Source organism: Eleginops maclovinus, chromosome 3, assembly GCF_036324505.1.
Source record: "Eleginops maclovinus isolate JMC-PN-2008 ecotype Puerto Natales chromosome 3, JC_Emac_rtc_rv5, whole genome shotgun sequence".
Taxonomy (NCBI): domain Eukaryota; kingdom Metazoa; phylum Chordata; class Actinopteri; order Perciformes; family Eleginopidae; genus Eleginops; species Eleginops maclovinus.
The window spans coordinates 1,506,269-1,524,302 of NC_086351.1; the positions used below are offsets into that span (position 1 = coordinate 1,506,269).

An 18,034-nucleotide genomic window follows, 5' to 3' on the forward strand; every position below is an offset into this window, starting at 1 on the left:
CACAGGATTGGTCCTTTAAGAACCATGGTCATGTCTTTCTTTCTCCCCTCTGTTACCCATTAGCACAGGGTGGTGTGAGTACATGTGACCCCCCCTCACTCTCACCCCTCTTGTCTTGGGGTCAATGGTCACACCGGGTCACCACGCCTTATAAACACTCGACATACCACCGCGGCACCGAGGCCGGTCCACTGGACGGTTGTCTGTCGCCGAGGGTGACGGCGCCCCCAACCCCCCAACACACGCATATAGACACACACACAGTGGGATAACGCGTTGGTATGCTCGTAAGTGTGTGTGTCAGAGAAAGGGGAAGTGGTCAAGTGTTTAGATGCTACCGTCCTGAGACACAAAGACTTTGAATACATTTCCCTAAATCAACCGGCTTCAGTGTGCTTTGATTTAATTATTTCAAATGACCCCGCCAAAATAAAATGTGCAGATATCCTATTAAATAAAAATAACAACTTCAGGAATTTTAGGTTGGAATTCACAAAGCACGTGCAGGAAGATCATCACTGAACAAGGTTTCCATGTGAGACTAAAACAGCCTTAAAATCAGATCTTATACACAGCATTTTGAAATTCAATCAGCTGAATTCAATCTTTACTAACTCGTTTAGTGAACGTTAAGGTCAACTACAGTAATTCACTTACACAAAGTTCATGTTGTGTTCAGCTGCACAAAAAAGAAACGTGTAAAAGTACATCCTATGTGCTGTTAAAGTCCTAGAAAAGGATGTTTTTCAGGTAGGAATACGTCACAAATATACATTTCAAATCAGTAAATTGCAGACAATAAGTGATTTGCTTTACTATTGGATACAACATTGACTAAACTGATCGTTAAAACACTGACAGAATCCTAAAACCTGAATCCTTTAACGTTTTAATCCACATTTAAATACTTCCTCTTCGTGTGTCGAATAAACGCTGTCAGGTCTTCTGTTGGGCCACTAGGGGGCGACAGCGCTCACTATTTCTCCTCCTCAGTGTTTATCTTCTTCACTTCTCCTCATCATCACCCATCACTTTGTCTTCCACTGAATGCAACCATTGAAAGAAGCAATATTTGATTGTATAAATACTCTGTCCTGCATTCAAAATCAGTACAAAGTAAAGTATTAGTGTCTTTAAAGTAACAAAAGTATAGATAAGTATTAATTGCTGGATTCTGATTATCGATGCATGGATGTGTTCATCACAGCTGGAGAAGGTGGAGATTATTTTCGTTACGTTATATTCTGCTCCTAGATATCTGTACTCGTGTCAACATATCAATATTATATGTGATGAAAGTATTCAACTTGTAGAAAAATAGGATAACCCTCGACGACTCAAAAGAAACTAAATATAATTATATGTCAACGTAGATTCATATTTTTTGTTAGCTATTATTCGTAATTAAACTAAAGCAGTCAGGTCAATTTAACGCAGCAATAGGTTCAATATTGGCTTGCAAAATGTAGTAAAGTACAAATAAACGGTAGAACAAACATGAAAATACTCAGGTCAAGTAGATGGATTTCACTTCAGTTAAAGAATGGATTTCTTTTCTTTCTCCTGTTTCTGAGATGGACATTAGAGGATCAGTAAGGAGGAAGCTCTTCACTTGAAGGCCCTCTAACAACGTCATCAATCGTAAAGATATTAATAATGACAACAGAGAAAAATCAACACAACAACAAGAAAAGGGAAGGGTGAGAGAGTATGGTGTAAGAGCCCCCACTGGTTCATATTCTCTCGCCGTGGGTTGGCTGGTATGGGTCACATGGACACTTGTAACGGGTTAGAGGGTCGCTGTATTTTTTATTGACCCCACACTTTATGATTTGGTAATTGATTCAGGTGATCGTCTAAGTTTTCCATTCATTGAGAGTTATACAAATACATTTAAAAAAAGGCCCTCTGAAGGCCTTGGACATCACCCTCCACTCCTCCCCTCTCCCGATGCCCCCCGTGACCTTTCACCTTTCACCCTTCCTCCAAAACAAACAGGTCGCGACCCCCCGCCGGAGAGCAGGAGCCACGGTGGCTTAGGGACGAGACGGCGGAGAGAGAGAGAGAGGCGCTGATGGGAACCAGAAACACGGCTAACCATCTGCCAACGGTTGCTCCAAAGCAGACGGGTTAATGACGCCCCCTGGTGGTCGGAGCAGGAGACGAATCGCAAACAAACACGAAGGCTGAGTCGTGGACGTAACCTCAAGAAGAATGCCAACAGCATCAACTGTTTCAAGTACTTTTCAAAGGGTATTAAGATAATCCCATTTCAAACTACTGTACACTAATTTTGACGATTCAAACAGAAAACTTCAAAGTAACCTGATTAATGCGGTGTCTAAAGTTAAGTTGGTTTGAACAATGTTTGGAGGTCCAGCATGGTCAGCAAACTAACATCTACGATAAGTTCTGATGTAATAGTAAGACATCTTACAGAGATTTCTAAAAAAGTAAATGACAACCAAGAGAAACATGACTTTCCTTAGTGAGATATGAACTGATACTCCTAGAAAAATATGCATATATATGTCATAAAACACAACCAGACTATAATGCTTGGACAGAAAGCAGATAAAAATCACCGAGAAGACAAAAATAAATCGTCTTTTTTTGAAGTGCCACGGAGAAATTCTGCACACTGTTGATCACTAAGTGCCTGGGAGGAAGGCCTGCAGACCCAAGAGTGTAAAATAAAGGGTTTAAAGTCAAAGTTAGCTCGGTATCTAAGAGAAAATATGTTATTGTTCTCCCATAAATGATGATAAGTGGATTATGTTGTTGTTGAATGTGCTGCTAACTCATTCAGCAGTAGGGATCTTTATCCAAAAAAACATCAGCTTTTTAAATCCTTTAATCCTGCAAAAGACAGAGGTCACAGTGAGGTTACAATGACTTCATGAATAAGTCTCCCACCACAACCTGTCTCCAAGATTTACAATTACACCAGGTGCCCAAAGGTGCCTTCAAAATAAAAGCATATTAACGACTTTAACTTAAACAACACTAAATAATTGAACAGAACTAAAACAGTGGGGAATTAATAAAAGTTGAACTATTAAATAATATAAAGCAGTTTATAGCTGAAAAGATAAGTCGACATAAGTGAAGAAGAGGCAGAGAGAAAGGGGATATGGAGAGGAAACGTCTTCATAAAGCAGCATGTTCATTCATTGCTATCGTCTCTGAAAGCATGCTTACTTTTATTTTGAAAAACAAGTGAACAAATACCCGTCTCATGGTTACCTGACTGATATTAAGCATGATATTTGCAGTAGGAAGTGCAGCGGCGGTGGTGTGTGCTCAGTGCTATCAGGTGAACCTCGCCCCTCCGGTATTGATCCGCTACTGTTTGAGTTTGACGACAGGAAACCACCTCTGATCGATCACAGGGTAAAACTCCTCTCTGTGTGGTGCATCAGGAATGTGTGTGTGTGTGTGTGATAGATTAACCTTTGAGCTCCTGCCTGTTAGCTTGTAATGCTGTTTAATGTCCTGGTATCAAAGTCATATTGAACCCCAGCAGTGGATTCAGAATCAGAACTCTTTGATGGGATTCCCCGGGTGTGTTGCTGCTTTACGTCCCATTAGAGCTGTGATAGATGCTTTAATGATGAAGAGGAGAGACGCTTTAGAAGATGTGTAAGTTGTGGACTAGGCCGAAGTCAGCAGACGGTAAATGGACAACATTTTTATCACTTTTTGCAACGACTCACAGGTCAGCATTCACCCATTCGTGCAAGGTGCCACCTGCTATGAAGACTAACACAGACTCACACACACTCACACACACACTCACACACATACTCACACACAGACTCACACACAGACTCACACACAGACTCACACACAGACTCACACACAGACTCACACACACACTCACACACAGACTCACACACACACACACACTCACACACACACTCACACACAGACTAGCATACAGACTCACACACAGACTCACACACAGACTCACACACAGACTCACACACACACACACTCACACACACACTCACACACAGACTAGCATACAGACTCACACACAGACTCACACACAGACTCACACACAGACTCACACACACACACACACACACACACACACACACACACACACACACTCACACACAGACTAGCATACAGACTCACACACTCACACACAGACTCACACACAGACTCACACACACACTCACACACAGACTCACACACACACTCACACACAGACTCACACACACACTCACACACACACACACACACTCACACACACTCACATACAGACTCACACACACACTCACACAGACTCACACACAGACTCACACACAGACTCACACACAGTCACACACAGACTCACACACAGACTCACACACAGACTCACACACACACACACAGACTCACACACAGTCACACACAGACTCACACACAGACTCACACACAGTCACACACAGACTCACACACACACTCACACACAGACTCACACACAGACTCACACACACACTCACACACAGACTCACACACAGACTCACACACACTCACACACAGACTCACACACACACACACTCACACACAAACACACACACACACAGACTCACTCATGCACACACTCACACACAAACTCACACACACACACAGACTCACTCACACACACACTCACACACACACACACTCACACACACAGTCACACACACACACACTCACACACAGAATCACACTCACACACACTCACACACAGACTCCCACACACACACACACAGACACACACACTCACACACACACTCACACACACACTCACACAGCATCAGAAGCCGCTTGAGGAGGAGGAAACGTCTTCATAAAAGAAAATGACGTTGAAAAAAATGAGGAAAAAGATCCGTGGGCGAGCGAGGGGAAGCGATGAGAGAGTGGAAAAAGACACGGAGATGGACAGACGGATAGACGGCGAGGATGAAGAGCGTGACGGAGACGGACTGACTCCTCGCCGAGATAACGGATCGTCATGGCGACCGGCCTGTCACTCAGTCTGTCAGCCACATCCACTCCTGGCCCCATTACAGCTCCGGGCCTCTCCCCCCGACACACACACACACACACACACACACACACACACACACACACACAATGCCTCTTCTGTCTGTGTGTGTGTGTGTGTGTTTGTGTCCATACCCGTAGAGCCATTAGCAGGTACTACGGACCAACTGGAGAGCCAAACCCCCCCGCACCCCCACCACCAATACCAGCAGCAGCAAAACTCTCCATGTTTGAGTGACACTGGAGACCTGATGCACCCCCCCCCCCCCCCCCCCCCTTAAAGACAACGTGGCGAGAGTCGGACATTTGAGGGATGATGGAAGAGGAAGTGTGGAGGGATCGTTTTTGCTCAAGGTCTGGTTCAACGTGTCTAAAAACCTCTGATTTGTTCATTTTCTGCTTCAGCTTTCAGTTGTGATCATGCCGTTTACCTCACACACTCCACAATAAGAAATGAACGTCCTGAGTGGAAGTTTGGACCTTCATTAATCAGGTTGTGAACACTTTATAAATCATTCATCAGCTTTAATAAGACGAGAGATAAACAGGGCCACTGTGACCGGTACTGCTCAGCCTTATGTTGGCTAGTTAGCTTAAGAGATGCCAAGGAACATCAGGATGGATGGGGGGGGAAATCAACTCAGTGAACAACAGATACTGAGGATGCTGGCTGATGAAGAAGAGGGAGGAAGCTTGGTAGCCAATATAAGGCTTAGTCATCATGCCAAATAGTGAGCCTGTGTTGATGTATGAACACTGTTAGAACTGGTTATAAAAGGATCTTAATGATTAATAAAGTGTTCACAACATAATTAATGACCTAACTATAAACCCTTCATTGTAAAGTGGCAGTAAACAAACCTTGACATGCTTCTTCAGCCAACAACACATAAAACTGAATTTTCCAAATAATTTTTGCATTATTAATTGGACTTTCACAAGCTATTGAACTAAGAAGTCAATAATAATAATAATAATAATAATAATAATAATAATAATAATAATAATAATAACAATAATAATCTTATCTCATATTAACAATAAACAAATACACAATTTATATGCAAACAATCTGTGTAAGTCCTTACTATGCACATTAAACAAAGGCAGTACTTGGATGTATGCCACCTAAATGCTCCTCACGTTTCATATGTGTGTGTGTGTGTGTGTGTGTGTGTGTGTGTGTGTGTGTGTGTGTGTGTGTGTGTGTGTGTGTGTGTGTGTGTGTGTGATATCTGGCTGATATTAGTTTGTGCTTGAGGGCAAAAATAGAGCCGTGCATCTGAAGTTTAGAAAGTTTTAAGGAGATAAACGAAGGCCAAATTCAATAAAGATTAAGCCCTGAATGTATGTAAGTTCCTCTGTGTGTGTGTGTGTGCAGGGTGTGGGTCATGTGTGTGTGTGTGTGTGTGTGTGTGTGTAGGGGGGGTTAAAGTAGAGATGAAAGGCCGGCCATTGCCTGCTGATGACTGATAGCATTCAGCAGGGCTTTGGCTGATGTCTGCCTGATAACACAGAGGACGGCTCAGTCTGACTGCAGGCCGCCGGGAGGAGGGGGGCTCCGGACAGCCAATCAGAAGCCACCGGAAAAGTTGTTTAAAATGTGTGTGTGCAAGGTGACATATAGAGCCCCATTATAGGAGAATTCGATCCAAAACGGAGACCTTTTGCCATGTTTTCCTCCGTCAGTTCCCATTGTTTGATTGTATGAAAGCACTTGGTGGTGCATTATAACTTCTTGAACAATGAGTTTAAAGGCCTTGTACGACTGGTGGTTGGGGCAACCAATCAGAAGGCACCAGAAAGGTTGACCTTTATAGGAATTTCATATCCAAAACAGAGGTGACTAGCGACCTTACGCTGTCCTATTCCTCCACCAGTTCCTTATTTATTTTAATATCAGAACTCCTCAGGGTGCATCATAACTATTGTACCATGACACCTGACCCCTAGCATCTCTAATATTGTTTAAAGGGCAGAGCAGCCAATCAGAAGTCAGCGGAAAGTTGTATTTTCAATCAAAAACTCTCCAATAATTTATAGCATCTGGAACCAGAATTTGGGATATTTTGGATTTATTTTGTATTTATACACAGTTACCCGACATTAGGGTTAGAGTTTGTGTGTTTGAGGTTAAGGCCATCACGCTAATGATTAAAGATATGTTTGAGGTTGCAAGCCAATCAGAAACAAACATTGTCAGCAGACATGGTCCAGATTATTTTATCTAAAGGTGCAGATAACACACACACACAAGTTCACACCCCGGCTTCCTGTAGGATAAAACCCAGCTGCTGTTGGAGCAGTGAGCCTTGTTGGTCCGCTCTCATCCCCTAAAACAAAGACCTCTACAGCAGTAATGGTGCTGGGGGGTCAGAGGTCAAAGAGCACATGTTTCAGGAAAGAGTCGTCCCCTAACGTTTCGTCGGCTGGGTTTAACGGCCGGGCCGAGCCAAGACAGCATGACGGCAGCCATGTCTGTTAAAACAAACAATCCCCACTTCACGTTTCACTGCAGGTTTGTTGTAAATCCTCAGAAAAACAGTTCAGAGGCGCGTTATGAAGTGCTTTTCCGGCACTCGCAAATCACTTCCTCGTTAAAAAAACCCGCCATTCTCACGAAACAATTTCTAAATATTAAGTGGCATTGAAACATCCAGTTCTTCTTAAACTGGTGGAGTTGCATTGCATTGATAAGGACATTTCATCCTCATATCACCAGAGAAACGTTATGAAATGCTTACAAAATGTACCATGAAATCCAACAATTCCCCGCCCAAAAGCTGCGTTTCAAAGTCCTGTCCAAAGTGTGACAAATCTTTCACAACCTCACGATAAGGACCGCCACACAAAGCTCCATAATCTGCTTTACAAATATCCCTATCAGGGCTTAAAGAGGTCGTTTTACCCTATCAGCTTGAGCGGAAAAAAAAAAAGCTGAGGCAGCAGTCACACATCGAGGTGTTCCACGTCTCTGAAGTCGTGCTTACCAGACAGACGCAGGTGATGCAGGGGTTGTCGGTGATGTTGGGGATGTGGAGGACTTCTCCCTCGTTCTCACAGCTGGCCTCGGTACCTGGGAAGGGAGGAAGCAGGACGGTGAGATGCAAGGTGAGACTGAGTCACGCAATCAGCTGTCAGGAACCACATGGCGTCACAGAGGCTGCTGTTAGATAAACTGTGAACTGAAAGCAGGTGACCAGAGGATCCTGCAAGGTTATTTAAAGCTGCACCAAGCATCCCTTCACATAGCTTTACGTAGCTTTGTTAGCATCTATTAGCTGTATTGCTAATCATGCTGTATTGAAGAACACTTGAAACAGCCAAAGAAAAGCCCATGAACTTATCAGGAAGACATTTACGGAGGTAATAAATCAAGTTATAGGTAGGGTCGTTTAATCACAGACTTCTATCTGCTGGTGCGGTGACATTTGAAGACTACATTTAGTTGTCGCTATATTGTTTTTTTTGTAGCTAAAAGGGGCCAAGAGAGGACAGGTGTAACTTAGCGCCTAATGAGAGATTTCTACTCGCAGCAACTGAACACAGACAGTTAAATGGAAGATGTCACGCCTTAAAGAATACGTTAATTAATCATCAATTTAACTCCAAATGAGATCATCATTTAAAGAACGAACATCATAGTGTGTTGAGTAAGACACAAGCAAGAGATTGGGACCATTGTCTCATCAGGAAAATGTTTACTGAGGTAATGAATCGAGTTAGAAGTTGCGTAATCCTCTTATAGACTTCTATACAATCAGGCTGTCTCTTGATCACAGTTGCCCCCTGCTGGCCATTAGACAGAATGCATGTTGAAGGCACTTCCCACATTGACTACCCTGCAGTTTTATCACTTTTACTCTAATTTTTCTTTCCTTCCCCGTGTGCAGTTTGTCTGTCCGGGTAGAAGCCCTCACATATAAAGCGAGGTCTTAAAAACGTAAGTCACTGAGTGGGTTACGAGAGCAAATGTAACCCGAACCAACGACAGGAAACGACCCCAAAACACAAGGGTTTATGGGTAGAAGCAGACAGATGTCAACATCTCCCGGCAGCCGGCGGTTCCTTTTCTCTTCGGCGGCAGAACGAAGCGACGCTCAGGTTTGTTTTAAGCGGCTAAAATGAAAACTTCCCTTCCCAGTAGGAACTCATTGTCATGGGGTCATCGGAGGTAAATCCTCATCCTTAAGCGCTCTGTTTGAGTGTCAAACCACTTCCTGTTTCCTCCAGCTGACCCTATCTGTCTTAAGGAAGAACTTTTCTAACTGCTGGCACAAAAAGCAGTGCATTTACTCTGGTTTTGACCAAACTAGAGATGCTATTGCTTGTTTATTCTTCATATATAAGCATAAAACTCCTCTTCTGCTTCATCCAGTGACTCCTTCTTGGGTTATCTTATCTCACGGTTCAGCAAAAAGCGGTAAACACCCAGAGATTTGTACACACTCTGCAAACACTAAACACCAAGATGTTTTTTGAGCAACATTTGGTGAGGCTCTTATCACACTGTGACCTTTAACTCATGACCCGCCGACTGTTTGCTTTGAGGATTTAGAAATGGATCTTTTAGCTAAGTTCATCCCACAAACAATGCATGGCGATATTGTGCAGTTGGAGGCTAGTTGTTCTTACAATAAAAGCCTTTCCACAACCAGGAAACGACACTTAAAGTGTAAGGAATGGATATTTTTATCTGCTTTGGCATTCAGATGGCTCATTAGCATGTACCTTTACTAGCTTTACTTATATCAAGCCGACAGAGCGAAGCTATAAAAGCCAAAGTGCAGAGATGGAAAAAGAACAAGGCAATACTGTTAACGTTAAAATGATATCCACATTAAAGGATAACTGATTCTAATCCAGAGATACACTATAAACTACTGAGGGTTCTGCATATTGAGCACTTTAAAGTACATTTCGATGCCGATACGTTTGTTACTTTACGTCTTGAATGCAGGACTTCGCTTCGATACCTTGACTCCTTATATGACTTATTTTTAGGAAAGTTGACAATCTTTACTTTATGGTTGTTTGAATCGACTATAGTATGTGTTTTCTCTCACCAAATAAGTGAGTCAGCCCAAAAAAGTGAGCCTCAGAGCAAAGGAAACAAACAAACAATGCATGTAGCGCTCGCTCCAGCGTCCTGGTTGCTATCAGAGCTTGTTTCGGGTTGGTAACGGACCGAATCTCCACAACAATAGATCCTTAGAGCATGGATCCTGGCAGAGCAGACGAACCCTGCCGACTCCGCCACCGCTGTAAAATTTACAACCTTCGAGTGTAATTAAACTGGCAGGGCTGTAAGTGGTGGTGGGGGTGCAGGGTTGTGGAGGTAGAGGGGGGGTTCTGGGTCTCTGAGGCCTCGTCTCCAGCCTGACAAAATACCTTCCTCCTCCTCAGCTGCCGTGTTTACCTCATAACGTACCTAGAGAAAGTATAAATCCAAACCGCAGCGCTATGCATGTCGTTTGATTAAAAAGCAGAAACAAAAAGGGCGGTAAAAAGGACAAAAAGGGACGCACGGTGGGGGGGTTATTAAAGGCGCTGCAGCTAAAGGACAGCAGGGGATCGGTAAAGGTCACTCTCGCTCTGGAGGCTGATCCTGCTCCGATAGCCCCGTCCATTTTAGCTACAGTCTGGGAAATACCAACGTTATTAAGGTCAGAGTCTCATGAATCTCCCTCTGGACTCATCGTGTAGCTAACAAATAAACCTTCACTAGCTTCAGATATGCATGGATTAAACATGCTGTAGATCTAAAATACTGCAGCGTAAGTAAAAGTTCAGCAGCAGTATTAAAGGTAAAACAGCTCTGGAGCAGAACAATACCCCACTGTGTTATTATTGGATGTTTATCAGTGATGTAAGTCACGTTTTATAGTTCACCAAGGAGCTCATTCTACCCACTTTATAAACTGTTACCTACAAAGTAAATAATGAAAAACAACACTGCTTATCGAAACGTCTTTAATGTGCCGGGAAAACGGAACGAAGATATCAGATTTCTATCTTATTAGTGCCCAAAAAACATACCTTTTTTAACTTGTTAAAACACGTTGAAAAACATGAATCATTTTTTAAGTGCACGTATTAAATTGCATAAAATATTAATACTCTAGTAAAGGGGTCTCAAACATATGGACCGGGGGCCAATACCGGGTCCAATACGGCCCGTGAGTTTGGTTTGGTGGAACCCTTTTGTTCCAGCACTGCCACAACTTTCATCTATTTTTTATGTAAACATTATATTTACGAGGCCGGCGGTACCTTCACCTGTTTCCTTAATAGCCTTAATTTAGTTTGTATTGGGGTGTGTGACTACACAGATTGTTTGGATCAAACAGTCACTAAATGTGTGTGTAGACACACTGTGATCTATGCACAGTGTGCAGGATACTTTTCTCAAGATATTTTAGGTTGTTCATGATGTTTTGTAATAGGAAAGTTAATGTGAACATCTTCAGAGAGTACTGTTTTGCACTGAAACAGCGGGAACCTTTTGGAGGTTTTCGTTATTTATAGTTTATTATGCTGGGATTACCACCAATTAATACAAATCACATCAGTAAAATCATCTGTAACGTCCATGGGGTTTTGGTTCAACTTGACAGCAACTGGGGTCTATTTTATTTGAAATGTTAGTTTATGCATGTTTTTCATCACACAAGCCTTTCTGATTTACAAAGAGCTCCATTGAGAGTTTATCAAAGTGTTTCCGAGTCAGTAGAGTGATATAAAGAGACAGGAGAGCAGACTTGAACCCGTAACGCTACAGAAACACTCCACCTGTCCCACTGTAACACCTCCTCCCAGTAGACACCATGACACAGAGCGTATGCCAGGCGGAGGAATCTGATCCTCAGCTGATCAGAGACAGGTTGTTCCTCTGCGTCTTGTCAAACATTCTCGACTACAGAGACCCATCTGGTCCCGGTTTAGTCCTCCATCTGATCCCCATCGCTCCGTTTGCTCCACAGATAGGAGTCAGGAGGAGATGGGAAGCTCTGATAATCAGCACTGATTCTTATCAGGGCCCAAACGGATGTGCAGACAGGTATTTCTGTCTGCGCTTGTCATGTGGAGGTCTAGAGTGATGTTCAGGAGAAACTGAAACCTCTGCTCTGAACCAGCTTCTTATCCTTTCAATGGAATTGGACTCACTGGGAATGAAAGCTCTGACTCTCGTACTCAGCCTTCTAGACTTTAATAGACCTTTACTTTCACTACCACAGTGTAGTATTACACTTAAATGAGCAGGACTGAAAGTACTCATCATGCAGAACGGTCATTACCAGAATAATACACCTCATATTGCATCCATTAATGTGTACTTTTTTAATGTCGTTTACTCTTCAATTCTTGACCTGGGTCTTTTATTTTGTATTTAAAATGTGACTCTGCAAAGCTACTTGTGTATTCAAAGGACTGTAAAGGAGTAAAAGTGAGTTGCTTCCATGTTGAAGCGGAGCAGACTTTAGGCAGCTTTATACGGTAGCCTGTATATATGATCTTAAATGGTCTTCCTTTATTAAATATGGGTTTAAAAACATAGAAATTCAACAATTCTGAGACACGAAACGCTCCAAATGACCCATAAAGGAAATAAAAAACAGATATTTATCATATGTCAGTGAATGTAGTCCTCCCGGTGCTGCAGGACACTTTTCCATTATTCCCATTTCTCCGCTGCAGTGCAAACAGACCATATCCTATGATGCAACGCGGCTGTCAAAGGGAGCAGGCACGAGCTGTTAACCGCGAGCTGCTTAAGAAAAGTGATTTACACTTTACAGCCTGCTTTTACCTAAAACAGGGGGTTAATTATAACTCATCCTGACACAAACAACAATTTGACTGGAGTTCTCTTATCATTTAACGCAGAGCTTTCATCCCAAAGATCTAAATCGCTTTATAATTCCCCTCAAGTTCCAGATAAATGACTCTGAGACTGACTGTGTGATTCATGTCGAGCCTCAGAATACCGCGCGCCAGGCTGGGTTCCTCCGGTGGGATCTCTCCACACTGCTAACCCACTGAAGAAGCAGACCAATTACACAGGGAGGTACCGGGAGGATAACCCGGGTTAAACCGAGGTTATTATCCAGCGCTCATCGGAGCCATCCAATCAGGGTTCAGATGCTTTTAAACAAAAAAAACACAAATGCAATTTACTGACTTTTTCCTGCGTTTAACTACACTGACCAAACTGAAAAGATGCCTTTAATTAAATGTAAAATGTCAATAAATGTGAAAACAATAATATTAGGTTCATATTATTGCTAACAACTGATCTAATACAATTATGTGTCATTTGTTGAAATAATACATTTAATTAAAGACAACATTTCAGTGTTTTCAGTGCATCTTTACGGTGCCATAAGAGCAGCAAATATAGAAGTTAAGATGTGAAAGAAAAGTGTTTTTTTTCCGCATTTTGTTGATGTTTTTGCTTCAAGCTGCAGCTTTTATTGGACCACTACATAACTAGTGACCAGGAATATAAAAGCGGAGCTGCCTTTGACTCTGGAGCGGAGTAAAAACAGACTGGAGTAAACGGAGACTAAATAACCGGGGCTTTGGGTAGATTTTACGCACGGTGGGAGTTGTGTGATGTGTTATTATAAAGCCGTATAAAGCCCTATAATCTTACCTGTAATTAGCGGAGAGGAGGACCGGGGCGTTTGGAGCAGCAACAAAAAGCAGAAGAAAAACCTACAGGTGGACCAGGAGGGAGGGATCCAGCAGCGGAGCAACATCCTCCAGCTTTCTCCAGGAAAAATCAGAGTGAAAACGGAGGGATAAAATCAATCCAGAGGGGAAACAAGAAGAGGAAAAGGGATCCACGTTTCCTGCTGCAGGCGCCTCGTCTTTATTCCAGCTCCTCACTGTGTGTGTTTGCGCTGAAATGCAAAGCGACAATCAGCTAGACGCGCACAGATCACACCGACATTACAATGACAAAGGCGCGCGGACACGCAGGAGACACCGGGGCTGCGCGAGGAGTCCGTGGATGAAAACATTGAAAGAAAAAGAAAGAATCCCAAATCCTGCAGCGGGTCCTCAGAGGAGGTCTGGGGGCTTGGAGGTGGACTTCGCTCCTCTCCGGCAGCCAGAGGAGTCCAGAGCAAAGTGTCCGGAGGGACTCACACACACAGCTGATCCGCAGCTGAGTTTCAACGCGACTGAGTCCGGACCGGAGAGACGATTTCCAGGAGTAGAGTCGCTTCGATCTGCGTGCGTTTGGCACATGGATGCTCGATGCCACGGACGGAGGAGTGGACTCTCTCTCTCTCTCTCTCTCTCTCTCTCTCTCTCTCTCTCTCTCTCTCTCTCTCTCTCTCTCTCTCTCTCTCTCTCTCTCTCTCTCTCTCTCTCTCTCTCTCTCTCTCTCTCTCTCTCGCTCTCCTCCTCTGGTGTTGAAGCGGACCTCATGTGTCGGAGCAGCACAAAGTCCTGCCTCCTGTGTGAGAGCCGGGACCTCCTCCTCCTCCCTGGTCCTCCGCTCCTCCAGCTCCTTCTGTTATTCCAGGTTCTTAATAATCACAGTCTCTCTGCTCCTATCTGCGTCTGTCTGTCTGCCTGCTACTGAACAAGCTGTGTGTGTGTGTGTGTGTGTGTGTGTGTGTGTGTGTGTGTGTGTGTGTGTGTGTGTGTGAGAGAGAGAGAGAGTAGAGAGAGGGAGAGAGAGAGACCAACCTCCTGCTTTGGGATCCAGTTTCATTACCAACAAACCAGACTACATGTGCTACATGTCTATAGGTCAAGTGAAGAAGAAGAAGAAGAAGAAGAAGAAGAAGAAGAAGAAGAAGAAGAAGAAGAAGAAGAAGAAGAAGAAGAAGAAGAAGAAGAAGAAGAAGAAGAGGAGTCAGGAATCAAGTACAACACGTGTTTCTCCTGGTTTTGTCCAGGTAGTTTTTGCAGTGGAGTTCCTCCAACTTACACAAAACCATCTCCATCCATCAACATGGTTTTCCCAGTTCGGTGAAGAAGAACTCGACCCACGCAGCCCCTTTGAAACCAGAACCAGACCATATCCCCCGCACATATAGGATTCTGTTAGCGTCCACTCACATGTCGTCTGCTCTGATCATGATAAAGTGTTATCTGAACTGAGAATAATGGACTATCATCGCCTTCACTCCCGAAGACAAACCATTCCCTGATTTTGTGCATTTGAACCATAACCAACGGTTACTAAACAAACCAAACTGTTGTTGACGTTTGTGCAAACAGAGAAGAAGTCTTCCTCTTAAACTCATCAACTCTGCATCTGAGCACTGTGTTCCCATAAGTCTGCATCTGGAGTCGACATTAAAGTCTTATGTGACAGATGAGGCGGGTTGCATGACAGTGTATGTATATGTGTGTGTGTGTGTGTGTGTGTGTGTGTGTGTGTGTGTGTGTGTGTGTGTGTGTGTGTGTGTGTGTGTGTCTAGCCTCTTTAAAGTGAGGCTCGTCAGAAGCTCAGACAGGAGGAAAAGCGAGTCTTCAAAGAAATAATTAGGACCCACCCGGCAGCCGCTCGATCTGTGCTGCTGCAAACACACAGCAGCCAGGTGTGTGTGTGTGTGTGTGTGTCAGAAAGACAGGGAGGAAGAGAGTCAAAAGGTAAATGTGTCAGTGTGTGTGTGTGTGTGTGTGTGTGTGTGTGTGTGTGTGTGTGTGTGTGTGTGTGTGTGTGTGTGTGTGTGTGTGTGTGTGTGTGTGTGTGTGTGTGTGTGTAAAAGTGTCAATGATAGAAAGTCTGAGAGAGTTTTTTAAAAGTGAATTTGATCAAAAAGAGGAAACTCATCAAAGAGGGTGTGTGTGTGTGTGTGTGTGTGTGTGTGTGTGTGGAGGGAAAACACTGAACATAAAGTGTGTGTGAAAGGGACAATACAAGATGAGTCTCTGTCAGAGGTAAAGAGTGTGTCCAAGTGTGTGTGTGTGTGTGTGTGTGTGTGTGAGTGAATTATTAACCACTAGATGGCAACAGAGAGGGGGGGGTGACCTGGTCTGACCGCGCACACACACACACACACACACACACACACACACACACACACACACACACACACACACACACACACACACACACACACACACACACACACACACACACACACACACACACACACACCTGTATAGAGCTGTATATCTCAGAAGATAAAAGAGGCTTTGTGTTGGAGGAAGTGGATTGGAGGCAGAAGGAAGAGGAGATGGAGGGACTGACCTGCAGTCGTCAGACGCTTCAGACCGGCTGCAGACGGGACCCCCAGCAGGCCCGGAGGTTAAACCCCCCCGCAGCCGGCAGGTCTGGCTCTGACAGGCTGAGAGGGGGAGGAGGGAGGAAGGGGGAGGTTAGGACCCAGCTGTCAGAGGCAGGACTCACCCCAACACTAACAGCCAAACTATAGAGATATAATAATGTGTTTTCTGACCAGAGCCGATGTTAAATAACAGAGTCCCTTGATCCTCCTTAGCAACGGTCTTTTCTTCCACCACATGGACCCTGCAGAAACAGAAGAAAAAGAAGAAGAAGAAGAAGAAGACATACTTTTATTAATCCCTTACAGGGAAATTGCTTTCTCTACTCTGTTGTGTTGACACACATTAAACACACAGAGGATATACATGCACAAACACAGAGGAAATACATGCACACACAACCACATGCAGAGGAGAGGTGGCAGAGCAGAGAGGCAGCCAGGTACCCGGTGCCAAGGGAGCAGATAGAGGTTAGGTGCCTTGCTCAAGGGCACCTCGGCAGTGGCCTAGGAGGAGAACTGGCACCTCTCCAGCTACCAGCTCACTCCATATTTTTTTTGGTCCGATCGGGACGTGAACCGGCGACCCTTCGGTCCCAAGACCAAGTCCCTACTGACTGAGCCACTGCCACCCCAAACAGGGGGTTCAATCAAAGGGAAGTTTACTCACACCCAGATATACTGTGTATCCTTTAGCTGTTTCATATGTCACATATTTATATGATACTTTATGACATCTACACGTTCGGTTAGATGCTCCTCTGCATTCAGTTGTCTCAGTTCTTGTAAATAATCTAATCTGATGAGATCTAACAGCTACAGCGTAGGGTCAGCCGTTAAATCTTCAGTATCAGGCTCCTTTACTGGTGCAACATGCAGTATACTTAACTTTTAAAAGACAGGAAATAGTGCACTAACCAAAAAGGTGTAAGAACGGTGCAGGAATAAGAAAGAATTACCTTCAGAGTGGTCAAACTATACAAATAACACAGGGTTTTCTGACCGGAGCAAACGTTAAATCAACCGGACTACTTTCGGCGGATTGATCCTCCTTAGCAACGGTCTGTTCTCCTTAGCAACGGTCTGTTCTCCTTAGCAACGGTCTGTTCTCCTCGGCAACGGTCTGTTAGCGAGAATTAACCTCTGAAGTGTCCAAATTGACCAATCAGAATCGAGTATTCAACTAAGACATGCAATAAAAGTTTCAAATTTGAGCTAACTGTGGAAAAGATGCTCCAAATCTGATGTAATCATTGCATTGTTTTCTTGTATGGATATAAAGCACAATATTGTACACATGATATAAAACATATAAGGTAAAGCATGACGTGTTCGACTGTAGCTCAAACTGCATCTATTTCAGACAAAACCCTCAATAACTAATCATTAGGTTTGCTTCAAATAATGAACTGAAACAACAATGGATATCCAACACTCAGCAAGAGAAGGATATTCACAATGTGATGCTAATGAACCAGAAATAAAAAAGGGTGGGACTTCACAATAAAAGCACTAACTGTAACATGCAGTCGTTTGTATTTTACGTCCTTGTAAGGCAGATACTTCAGAGTTTTATGGAGCTTTTTTATAACCGATTTATACACTCTTTCAAAGCAAATGAACACCCTGGAAACACGATGTAAACGCTGTCGCTGTGTATGTTGGGGGGTGTAAAGAAGGGAAGTGTTTTCCAGGGAGGAGCATTGTTTCGTTGCAGAGCAGCAGCAGTAAGTGTGTGAGGTCTGGGATGCATCACACTCCTT

At 43.7% G+C, this 18,034-nt stretch overlaps 1 protein-coding gene across 1 annotated transcript in view; it reads right to left on the minus strand.

Moving 5' to 3' along the window:
* The window catches only part of bmper (BMP binding endothelial regulator), a 33,829-nt gene extending 19,590 nt beyond the window's left edge, over nucleotides 1-14,239 (minus strand). The window contains 2 exon segments of the mRNA XM_063880056.1: nucleotides 8,010-8,095; nucleotides 13,676-14,239. Coding sequence (XP_063736126.1) covers nucleotides 8,010-8,095; nucleotides 13,676-13,781 — 192 coding nt within the window. The 5' untranslated portion in view covers nucleotides 13,782-14,239.
* Nucleotides 14,240-18,034: the final 3,795 nt, after the last annotated feature.